This window comes from Oncorhynchus masou, chromosome 29, assembly GCF_036934945.1.
Source record: "Oncorhynchus masou masou isolate Uvic2021 chromosome 29, UVic_Omas_1.1, whole genome shotgun sequence".
Taxonomy (NCBI): domain Eukaryota; kingdom Metazoa; phylum Chordata; class Actinopteri; order Salmoniformes; family Salmonidae; genus Oncorhynchus; species Oncorhynchus masou.
Window position 1 is genome coordinate 65,018,633 of NC_088240.1, and position 11,007 is coordinate 65,029,639.

The 11,007-nt window shown below is 41.2% G+C and overlaps 2 protein-coding genes across 4 annotated transcripts; both read left to right on the forward strand.

The window, feature by feature from the left end:
• The first annotated feature begins 2,478 nt into the window (after positions 1-2,478).
• LOC135521270 (uncharacterized) lies at positions 2,479-5,959 on the forward strand. 2 transcript variants are annotated; one of them, XM_064947195.1, is made up of 4 exons: positions 2,479-2,824; positions 5,055-5,387; positions 5,489-5,570; positions 5,679-5,959. In XM_064947195.1, the coding sequence occupies exons 1-4, from the start codon at positions 2,647-2,649 to the stop codon at positions 5,749-5,751; spliced, it is 666 nt and encodes a 221-aa protein (XP_064803267.1). In that variant the 5' UTR covers positions 2,479-2,646; the 3' UTR covers positions 5,752-5,959. The 2 variants fall into 2 exon arrangements, with proteins under 2 accessions (XP_064803267.1, XP_064803268.1); XM_064947196.1 differs by having other exon boundaries at positions 2,481-2,824; positions 5,055-5,381.
• Positions 5,960-6,533: 574 nt separating this feature from the next.
• On the forward strand, positions 6,534-9,931 carry LOC135520289 (U11/U12 small nuclear ribonucleoprotein 48 kDa protein-like). 2 transcript variants are annotated; one of them, XM_064945718.1, is made up of 9 exons: positions 6,534-6,836; positions 7,163-7,273; positions 7,571-7,631; positions 7,750-7,830; positions 8,471-8,656; positions 8,773-8,894; positions 8,992-9,095; positions 9,225-9,392; positions 9,549-9,931. In XM_064945718.1, exons 1-9 carry the CDS (start codon positions 6,687-6,689, stop codon positions 9,625-9,627), a joined length of 1,062 nt encoding a protein of 353 aa, XP_064801790.1. In that variant the 5' UTR covers positions 6,534-6,686; the 3' UTR covers positions 9,628-9,931. The 2 variants fall into 2 exon arrangements, with proteins under 2 accessions (XP_064801790.1, XP_064801789.1); XM_064945717.1 differs by having other exon boundaries at positions 6,535-6,836; positions 7,160-7,273.
• The last annotated feature ends 1,076 nt before the right edge of the window (positions 9,932-11,007 follow it).

Below are 11,007 nucleotides of genomic sequence, written 5' to 3' on the forward strand. Positions count from 1 at the left end.
TATGTGTGAATTGTCTTCTATGATTGGTTCAATTTGAAGGACAAGTGAGATGTTCTCTATTTGACCTACTGTATTTGGGAGTCACTAACTGGAAGTTAGTGCTCTTTTTCATCTGGTGCAGTTGACATAGTGGAATTGAATCATCCAGTCAAAGCCCTGTAACCATAGATGTTCTATGTGTGAAACAGCTTAGGTAACTCAGGAATTCTACTTCATCCTCCAAGATGGCTGCTTGATGGCTTTACTCAAAATAAAATCTAAGTGTATTTGTTGCATACACCTTAACCTCTATGACACGGGTAGGCAACCATGTTCCTGGAGTACTGCAAGATTTTGTTCCAACTTGGCACCACACCTGGCCAACTGAGCTAATTGATCAATTCGGAGATCATGTGCTGGTCTGCTAATACAGGACTAGTAAAGGCCCAGTGCACTACTTTTGTGAATTTTTTTGTAATTATTATTCAAATCAAATTTTATTTGTCACATACACATGGTTAGCAGATGTTAATGCGAGTGTAGCGAAATGCTTGTGCTTCTAGTTCCGACAATGCAGTAATAACCAACAAGTAATCTAACTAACAATTCCTAAACTACTGTCTTATACACAGTGTAAGGGGATAAAGAATATGTACATAAGGATATATGAATGAGTGATGGTACAGAGCAGCATAGGCAAGATACAGTAGATGGTATCGAGTACAGTATATACATATGAGATGAGTATGTAAACAAAGTGGCATAGTTAAAGTGGCTAGTGATACATGTATTTTTCAGGGGTTGCTTTTTCAGGGGTTGGAGCAGCACCCCTACTTCCCATGGCTTTACTTGTAACATGTATTCTAAATTCTGGGGGTGATAGTTGATTTTGAGAAATAAATATTCTCATTAGATGACAAATGATACTGTTTCGGAGTTATTACATTTTGTGACAGGTAGACTATTTTAAGTTTTGATTGTGTTAAAGCATTTTGCAAGAGAAATGTGTTTCTCAACTCACTTGTGACTGCTACATTTCTACAGGCAATGTTGGTCATCTCTAAATAAAATAACTTCTAGGATTGGTTCAATTGAATGACGAGAGAGGTTCTCTAATTGTCCTGCAGGTGGTGCCATTGTAAACAAAAATAAATTACGCTTGTGATTTTAGAACGGTACTGTTTAGCTGTCTTTGGATGATCAGTGAACGTTAGGGCTTTGTCGGTGTCCACTGAGCCTGAGTGATTCTCAGTAGACCTACAGGCTGGATCGGTGATTTAAAAAATTTAAACAAGGCACGCATGGCCTGGCAGAATCTTCCTATTTTTCATGGGGTGAATGTCAGGTGCAGGAGAAACGTGACTCGTGGCACACTTCAGTGCTCTTTTTCATCTGGTGCTGGTACAGATGGATTGGGAAAAATACTTATTGAGACCGAAACAACGCTATGCATTTTTAGACTACAGTAAGCTGTTTTGACTGTGTTGAGACTAGCAGATAGCTCAATATGTCAAGCTAAAAGTCTTATTACTTGGCCTGCAACAGCAGCAAAATATCCATAGAGAGGGTCTTGCTGCTGACCAGGATGTCCTCCAAAGCCAGGGACACCTCCATGCTGCGAGACAGACAGACAATGAGACAGATAGAAAATGATGAAACAGTTAGTTACAACATTGGTCAGGTGCCATGAAAGTGACTAAAGTTGAACATCCCAATGACTCACTCTGAACTACCTAACCAATAGTCTATAGACAACAGACAATTATGTCTCAAATCAGTGAATTGCCAGGTTGTCTTGCTTTACTATATGCAATGGGAGGGAAGAATTTGAGTTTTAGGTTGTTGTCTTTGCAAACCTTTATTTGGAGTAAAAGAGTGGATGTAGATGAACAGAAGTCAAAGTATAAACTTTTAAAAGAGTATGTTTTTTTAACATGAAATGAACACTTGAGGAAGTAAATGGTATACACCAGGCACATTCCAGTGTTTTAAGTTTCATTGAGGCTCTCAATGCACTATTTCCAGATTGGCCTTGCATTAACATGTGACCAGCTGCCTGCCAATCATATGACAGTAATACTTGTCAATGAAGATAAATACAACGCTGACTGCATTTCTCTAAGTAATAAAGTAATACTATATAGTAGTAGTACTTATAGTAATAGATTTGCATATAGTGAATATGATGCCCAATTGTGAGTTGTCTCAATTGTTTCTGTCTTACTATTGTGAAAAATAACATTATTTTCACCAGGCAAACCATTGCATTGTGTATTGTATTTTGTGTATATATTATGTGTGAGTGTGCATGTTCCTAATGCTACTGCACAGCATTAACTGTTTCACGGGCTAATAATGTTGTATTTTATTTGTGTTGTATTGTAATACAGTAAGACCACCAAAAGTCATCATTACATCATTACACAAGATCTGAAACACTCTTGTCTCAGAACCATTGGGGTGCACTTCCTTTATGGACAGGAAATACTGAATCGTGCCTCCACTGAAAAGCTGTTCTGCGGCTGACAGGATCAGAAGGCACTGCTGCGGAGCCCATGCACAAATCTGGCTCATCTCTAGCCTATAGACCTGCTACTATCAACAAGGGAATCAAACACGCAAAGCTATTCTTCTTTGCCTTGGTATACAGTAGAAGCCCTGATTGAGATGTATGGACAGAACCCTAACTGGTTGTGGTCGAACGGGGAGCCTCTACGCCACCATAGGCACCTGGGCAGACTTGGCTCAGCAACCCTGAGGCAATGGGAGGATGAGGAAGAAGGAAAAGAGGAAGAACATGCAATTTGGACCAGGGAGCATCCAGCAATCTGTTGCTATACTACAAGTAAGAGTGAGGTGTATGAGTTAACTGTGAGAGAATATTGCAGGCTCAATATTGCAAAATAGTACAGGGGACTTTCATTGCTTGTCTGTTTCAACCCTGATTTAGATTTGTTTTCAAGTGGCATGCCTTGTTGTCTTGGGGTAAACAGGGTTTATGCTGGTTTGTATCAATTAACATGTTTTCCCAATTCTGCTATTCTGACTTTGCTTACCGACCACTGCCTCCGTGCTTGCCAGTGTGGGCAGATGACTTGTGACTAAGAGCCTTGCCCAAACTCGGCAGGCCCATTGGCAGGCCAAAGAGACAGCAGGACCATACACGTGATACAACGACAGACTGCAACAGAACAGCACCCAACCTTCCATCCTACCTTATGTCATCGCTTCTCACCACACCTTACTATTATTGCTCCTCCATCTCTTCCCTTCTATCTCCTCGCATCTCTTTATCCACATTTAGTCTTCATCTCCCCTATTCCCATTTCTTTGTATGTTCATTAAAGTGCTATCCAACATACAGACATACAGTGGGGCAAAAAAGTATTTAGTCAGCCACCAATTGTGCAAGTTCTCCCACTTAAAAAGATGAGGCCTGTAATTTTCATCATAGGTACACTTCAACTATGACAGATAAAATGAGAGAAAACAATCCAGAAAATCACATTGTAGGATTTTTAATGAATTTATTTGCAAATGATGGTGGAAAATAAGTGTTTGGTCAATAACAAAAGTTTATCTCAATACTTTGTTATATACCCTTTGTTGGCAATGACAGAGGTCAAATGTTTTCTGTAAGTCTTCACAAGATTTTCACACACTGTTGCTGGAATTTTGGCCCATTCCTCCATGCAGATCTCCTCTAGAGCAGTGATGTTTTGGGGCTGTTGCTGGGCAACACTGACTTTCAGCTCCCTCCAAAGATTTTCTATGGGGTTGAGATCTGGAGACTGGCTAGGCCACTCCAGGACCTTGAAATGCCACTCCTTCGTTGCCCAGGCGGTGTGTTTGGGATCGTTGTCATGCTGAAAGACCCAGCCACGTTTCATCTTCAATGCCCTTGCTGATGGAAGGAGGTTTTCACTCAAAATCTCACGATACATGGCCCCATTCATTCTTTCCTTTACACGGATCAGTCGTCCTGGTTCCTTTGCAGAAAAACAGCCCCAAAGCATGATGTTTCCACCCCCATGCTTCACAGTAGGTATGGTGTTCTTTGGATGCAACTCAGCATTCTTTGTCCTCCAAACACGACGAGTTTAGTTTTTACCAAAAAGTTATATTTTGGTTTCATCTGACCATATGACATTCTCCCAATCTTCTTCTGGATCATCCAAATGCTCTCTAGCAAACTTCAGATGGGCCTGGACATGTACTGGCTTTAGCAGGGGGACACGTCTGGCACTGCAGGATTTGAGTCCCTGGCGGCGTAGTATGTTACTGATGGTAGGCTTTGTTACTTTGGTCCCAGCTCTCTGCAGGACATTCACTAGGTCCCCCCGTGTAGTTCTGGGATTTGTGCTCACCATTCTTGTGATCATTTTGACCCCACGGGGTGAGATCTTGCGTGGAGCCTCAGATCGAGGGAGATTATCAGTGGTCTTGTATGTCTTCCATTTCCTAATAATTGCTCCCACAGTTGATTTCTTCAAACCAAGCTGCTTACCTATTGCAGATTCAGTCTTCCCAGCCTGGTGCAGGTCTACAATTTTGTTTCTGGTGTCCTTTGACAGCTCTTTGGTCTTGGCCATAGTGGAGTTTGGAGTGTGACTGTTTGAGGTTGTGGACAGGTGTCTTTTATACTGATAACAAGTTTAAACAGGTGCTATTAATACAGGTAACGAGTGGAGGACAGAAAAGCCTCTTAAAGAAGAAGTTACAGGTCTGTGAGAGTCAGAAATCTTGCTTGTTTGTAGGTGACCAAATACTTATTTTCCACCATAATTAGCAAATAAATTAATAAAAATCCTACAATGTGATTTTCTGGATCTTTTTTTCTAATTTTGTCTGTCATAGTTTAAGTTTACCTATGATGAAAATTAGAGGCCTCTTTCATCCTTTTAAGTGGGAGAACTTGCACAATTGGTGGCTGACTAAATAGTTTTTTGCCCCACTGTAATGCCATTTGCTTGGTTTCTCCATTCACTTGAATCCCTTTAGACATCAATGGTATGAACAGAATAGCTTTTTGTCAAATGTTCTTAGGTTCTCTCCTCTGTCCCCTGTGTCTTCAGATGGCCATGGCCTCACCCAAGAGCGTGTTCAGAACCCCTGGGGCTGGGCTTGTACTGAGAGTACCTTTGGCCCTGTCCACACAGACCTAGTTAGCATCCAAAGGCAGAGTGACACAGTGCTAGATGCCCCTGAAATGTGGATTGATGTCCCCCCACACCAGCCCTCCTTGGGTGGTGCTGATGGAGAAGAATCATCCCAGCATTGTTTAGGCAGTCAATGGAGGAGCCACAGGACAGAGGGCCATGGCTGTGTTTGTGTGCATGGACCAAGTGGACCAGGAAGATGTTGCCACAATTTGGCTGGTTCCCCTCTCTTCAATTTTGGAAGTAAGTGTATGTGTCTGTTTATGTGAAAGAGGGTCATTCTTCTCTATGGTGATCCAGTATGGCTGCTATGTAGTTGTTTTCTCTAATCAAATACTTCTGTTTCCCAGTGAGGAAGACAATAATGGTAGGAGTCGAGGTGGAAATAGTGGAGGAAGTAGCCTATGAGGACACAGAGATACTTGAAGTAATGTAAGTAGTTAAATTATTCAAGGTCATGGTTTATTTACACATTGCTGAAGCACATAAACATAAAGTAGGGCTATGCAGTAGCTAATGTGTGTATGTCTTTCTTTTTAGACCAGAAGGAGTCTATCCAAATTATTTGATGGAAACCATATTGCTGCACGATGACCAGCTTTTCGCCACCTAAACATGCATTCCTTCAAAAGTTGTTTGCAAGTGAACTTTCTTTGTTTTTAAAATGTCAGCCTTGTATTTTAAATGTATTTTATCATGTATTTAAATGTAGTTTAAATATTAAAATGTATTTTAAATACCATTTAAAGGCCTTTTTATGTCAGTGTTATGGGAGGTTCATTAATGACATTTTTTTTACCCAATAAAATAATAAAACCTTTGCTTGTTGTCTTGATTTGAACTTCTAATGAAGATATAGTATATGTAACTTCCAAGAACTTCTGACAGTCTACACTTGCTTTGTCCATCCAGTGCTCCAGTACTCTGCTCAAGTATGGCAAGTCTCACAGCCCACCAAGTTGAAACAATCTAACGACATGCTACCAAAATCATCATGGGCACCACCTACACCTACACCTGGGCTTGCAGTAAGTGGAGTCCCGCCGCACCCACCAGCAGATCCTTTGTCCAGAAGCTTTCAAATCCCAGCCACAAATAACGTTAGCTGCCTCAGACGATAGATAGGACATGTCAGTGTCAGATCTACCCATCGAATCCTTCCCCCTATTCGGACTGACAGATACTTCAACAGCACTATGCCTTACTTTGTGAAGCTGCTTAACTGTAATATTTTATACTACATCTCATGTTTTATTTTATTTAATTACTTACGTAGGCCTATGTATGCTGCAATTCAGCTTTTAGCGGCAAATGTGTATAATTAAAAACTCAACCTTAAATTAATTTTGATTCTTCAATTACCAGAATGCACCTCAGTCAGCCTTACGTCATCTACATGCGCCACACAGCTAACGCTGTTAAAATGCGACAGTGGTGCTGAACAACGTTCGACAATCTGCATATCCAATATAGGTTGGACATTAACTCGTAAAATGTAAGGAAACCCCTTTTAATGTAAACACAATTTAGATTTGACCTGACTACGACATGTGCGATTCACCAGAAAATCAAACGCTCCAGGCTCGTCTGCGAAGTTTGGAAGAGTTGACGGAGTTCACCGAGAACTGCCAGAGACAACTGAATGAGCTGTTCGAGACGCTGGGATGGAGACAAGACCTGGACAACGGCTCAGTTCAGGTAGGTCAGGAAGCTAGTTAGCTATATTTATTCAACTGCTCAGATACGATGGGTGGTTCTCCTAGCCCTGAAAACGCGGCGTTCTTTATAGGACTAGTTCACCCCATAATCAATGTTTTCATAACGTTACCTGAGCTAATGTCCGAAAATCCATACTTAAAATGTGCACCATCTGTTGTGAATGTGTAGCTAGCTAGATATGAAGCCTCAAAATAAATGGGGAAACCCATCGATGATGGGAGATTCATTAAATCTCTGTATACATTACATGCATGCTACAACAAGCAGAGATGAGATTATAACTTGTAAATGACCTTCCACAGGAGCCGATGGAGGTGTGCCCCTATGACCCGAACCACAGAGTGCCAAGCCGGAGCATGGAGAGACACAAAGCCACCTGCCAACTCAGCCAGATGGGATACTCCCATGAGGAACAGGTTAAAGAGCTATACTGTATCACATATGCACACACATACTCTGAAAATTAAAAATGAAATATCAACTGAGCCATCAACACCTTTTGGTGTAGCTTGTCATTAGGGTAAGGATTTTTCCTGACCATAAGGCCAGACCTAGATAAACTGGACCCTATAACTAGAGCGGACCAGTGGTGAGGTCAAAGTGGTGAGGTCAAATGACCAGGAAAAACTCTCCACCCTAATTATGCAACAACCTTATCTGTTATTATGTTCTTAAAAGCTTTCATAAAAAGTAAACTCCTTTCCTTTCCCAAGGCTGAGATGTATGACACCTCTCTGTATTATGAGAATGCCAGCATTACCAGCTTCACAATGGGTGAGTGTCACACTATTCCACTTTTTAATGTAAAAGTCCAAATTCCCTGGACTGACCCTGGGTTGGGGAAGCCCAATGCTTGTCTCATATCCATCTTTGTGTTCTGCCTCACCTGTAGACAAACACACACAGCAACAAGTGATTCTACAAGCAAGAGCAAATGCACCGTCAATTAGGACAGAGGGACTGTACAGCCAAAGTAAGGTCATTACACCCTTACATTAGTGTCACTGATAAAACCCTATACTTGTAGTCATGGCATTAGTGCTGATGCCCAAAAATATTTATGCTTTTATTATTTTATTCTTTAATGGTCATTTCACCAAAGAGCAACCAATGTTTATATTTTCTTTTACCAAGCTTGTAGGTCTTCAGTGCCTTGCCCATGTCTAAAAAGGTCTCCATTAACATGCATTAATTCATTATTAACACGGCTAAACATGGTGGCTGTCGTTTTTTTATTTTATGATATAGTTTCTTTGAGTTTGTCATCTGTACGTGTTCTGTGTTTTGTTTTCAGTGACAGGGGTGAGTAATTACAGGAGGTTCTCCCCTCGTTCAGGCTTACTGATTACGTGCAGTATCCTTTAATGCCATATCCTTTCAAACATGCTGCCTCTGTTGGCGGCATTACACACATGTACACACACATTTTCCCTGTACGTGTTGGGGAAGGGCCTTTACTCTTTTTGAACCCTTTAATACTGAAGGTGTGAGTGATCATCTCAATGTGATCAATGTGTTCTTAAAAGCTTTTGAATTTGTGACTTCTCATGACTCTCTGTACTCTGTTGTAGCATGTGAGTGTGTGTGTAAAGCCCTTTTTCATTGTGCTGCAGGTGAATACTCCACAGATCCTTCAGAAGTTCCTCAGAACCACAAGCGAGCTATCTGTGACCTTACTGTGGCAGACCGACTGGCTCTTTTTGATCACGTGACAAGGGAGGCCATCCAACAGAAGGATCAAGCTGTTGCAACCGACAACGAGGACCTCTATGTTGATTTGGTGGCCAAGCTCAAAAAGGGTAGGCCTATAAACATTAACTATTGAGACCAGTAGTATGGTTTCAACCAATGTTCCTATGAATTGCTCCTCTAAATTCATTCCAGTGAATCTGTTGTGTTTGTTTCTATTCATCAGGTAACGATCAGAACGAGCACAAGTCTCACCTGGAGCTGATGGCTGAGATGAGGGATTACAAGAGACGGCGGCAGTCTTACAGAGCCAAGAACGTCCACAACACCAAGAAGTCCTACACTGAGGTGTGTGGGGGTGTGACTGTTTCAATAGAATGTTAATGGATGTACTTTACATTGAGGTGTGTGTTATATCTGGATATGTTTTTCATGAATCCTGCAGGTGATTCGGGAGGTAATTAATGTCCACTCTGTTGAACTGTCCAGTCAGTGGAAAGAGGAGGAGAGGAAGGAAGAGGTTAGAGAGTCCAAACAAGCCCCTCACAGGTAATCCAACAATTGTCTTCTTACCTACATGACGGCTCATACAAGATCCAATTAGTACTGTAATACTTATCAGAGGATCATGTAAAAAATAAAATAAAAACTGACTCCACTGAACCATTTTTCTCTCAGGAGAAGATCTGAGGACAGGCGGTCTGCCTCCACAGAGTCCCGCCAATCTCATGTCAGCTCCAGGGATGGACACGGCTCCCACCACAAATGCCACCGCAGCAAAGACCCCAGCCCAGAGCAGAGCCAGGAGCGCAGCCAAGAGAAGGAGAGCAAGAAGAAGAGAAAGAGGTGAGTCAGAGTAGTGGATTGACTGAATATCATTGTCTCAGGCATTCAAATCTGACAGTATGAAGTCACCATCAAGGCTGGTTGCAGACATTTAGTGGTTGATGAATGCTTTGGCTGTATATATGTTTGGTGAATTGAATGTGTGGACATTCACAGGGATTCCTGCTCTCCGGATGAGAGACCTCATGATCGAAAGAAGAAAAAGAAGAAAAAGAAGAAAAGGGAAGAGAAGTGATTTTCAAGTTTAGTACTTTGGCTTGGAAAACCAGAGATTAGGTCAAGGAGCCAACCAAAGCTACGTTCCAATGTTCATAATAGCGTACCACTTAGAATGCACGCCTTCATACTAAGTGCTCTATTCATGGCTTCATACTAAATGGTATGCACGTGTCGATATTGTAGTTTGACTCACAAATCCTTCTTTGTTGTAATCTGATATTTTAAAGCAACAGTGCAGCTCTAAACATTTGTCTTAAACAGAGGTTATTAAATGCCTGTTGTATTAGATTACAGAATGTAAATAAACTGTTAGAACACGATTCTCGGAATTCTGTTGTACATTCACGATTACCCCTGTGTTTGGTGGTTTGATGTTTAAAGTTAAAACTACATTGTGTTTGAGCTTTGAATAGAGAATAAAAGCTTCATAGGTGTACTTTAATGATCATGGTCATAATCTGCGTGTAAAAGCTTTTGTGTGTATGATGGCCCTTTATTTAGAAGTATTCAGAGAACCAGAAAAATGACTTCTGTTGTAAAGCCACAATTACTTGAGAATTCATGGATTACTTCCTTTTTTAACAAGAACTCTGCATAAACAATTGTCAATGTCTTTCCATATTGCGACTAGAAATAGTCAGAAAAATCTACACATTTCCATTAGATAAATATATTCATGTAATAATTTAGGTGTAAATGGCCCTGCCCAGGCCAACCCTATTGGTTGAGGCCCCTCAGGGCAGTTTGTGCATTTCTTAGTGTGTACTGTATGGAATGTTGGACAGGAGTGTCGTAGCTGGCACACTTTTACCAGCAGGTCAAAAGGACACAGAAGGTCAGGCCTGGAGTCAATGTGCATCTGCAGTCTTTTAATGATGGGATAAAAATACTTTTCAATATCTGTCACAACACTATTCCATTGGTACTGAGTTTGATCACCTATTAAACCATTACTTTAAATTGGTATTCAATTTATTATCAGAATGTCAATTGATTTTTTTTGACTGAATGACTAGAATTGACCTTCACTGTACTACTTGAACATAGCTCCAAATGTCAACGTGTGAATGTTTTTAGTCATTGGGGTATTCGCAACCTGCAGAACTGTGTCCGTCTACTAAAATGCTCAAACAAAGTGTACCCTGTACCCTCATCTCTATTTTAAACCCTCCCTCTCTCTCTATTTGTTTTATTCTCCTTACTCTCTCTTCCCTCTCTTCTCTCTCTCCTGTCTTGGTCTCTGCCCCTGTGTGTATTTGGGGTTAGACTCAGGTATTTCTCACCCTGTCGAGGAGAAGAGGGAGCTGAGCCCGTGGCTGCCTGAGAACTTTATGGAACCCTGGGAGAAGAAGGGGAACCAGTGCCGTGAGTGGGGAGCGAGAATGCTGTAAAGAAC

Excerpts from the sequence above, each read along its gene's own strand:
- LOC135521270 (XM_064947195.1), top strand. The coding sequence starts at position 2,647 with ATGTATGGACAGAACCCTAACTGGTTGTGGTCGAACGGGGAGCCTCTA. Across the intron at positions 2,825-5,054 it reads AATCTGTTGCTATACTACAA|ATGGCCATGGCCTCACCCAA; the intron begins GTAAGAGTGAGG and ends CTGTGTCTTCAG. Across the intron at positions 5,388-5,488 it reads CTTCAATTTTGGAAGTAAGT|TGAGGAAGACAATAATGGTA; the intron begins GTATGTGTCTGT and ends TCTGTTTCCCAG.
- LOC135520289 (XM_064945717.1), top strand. The coding sequence starts at position 6,687 with ATGTGCGATTCACCAGAAAATCAAACGCTCCAGGCTCGTCTGCGAAGT. Across the intron at positions 7,632-7,749 it reads CATTACCAGCTTCACAATGG|ACAAACACACACAGCAACAA; the intron begins GTGAGTGTCACA and ends CCTCACCTGTAG. Across the intron at positions 9,393-9,548 it reads AGCAAGAAGAAGAGAAAGAG|GGATTCCTGCTCTCCGGATG; the intron begins GTGAGTCAGAGT and ends GGACATTCACAG.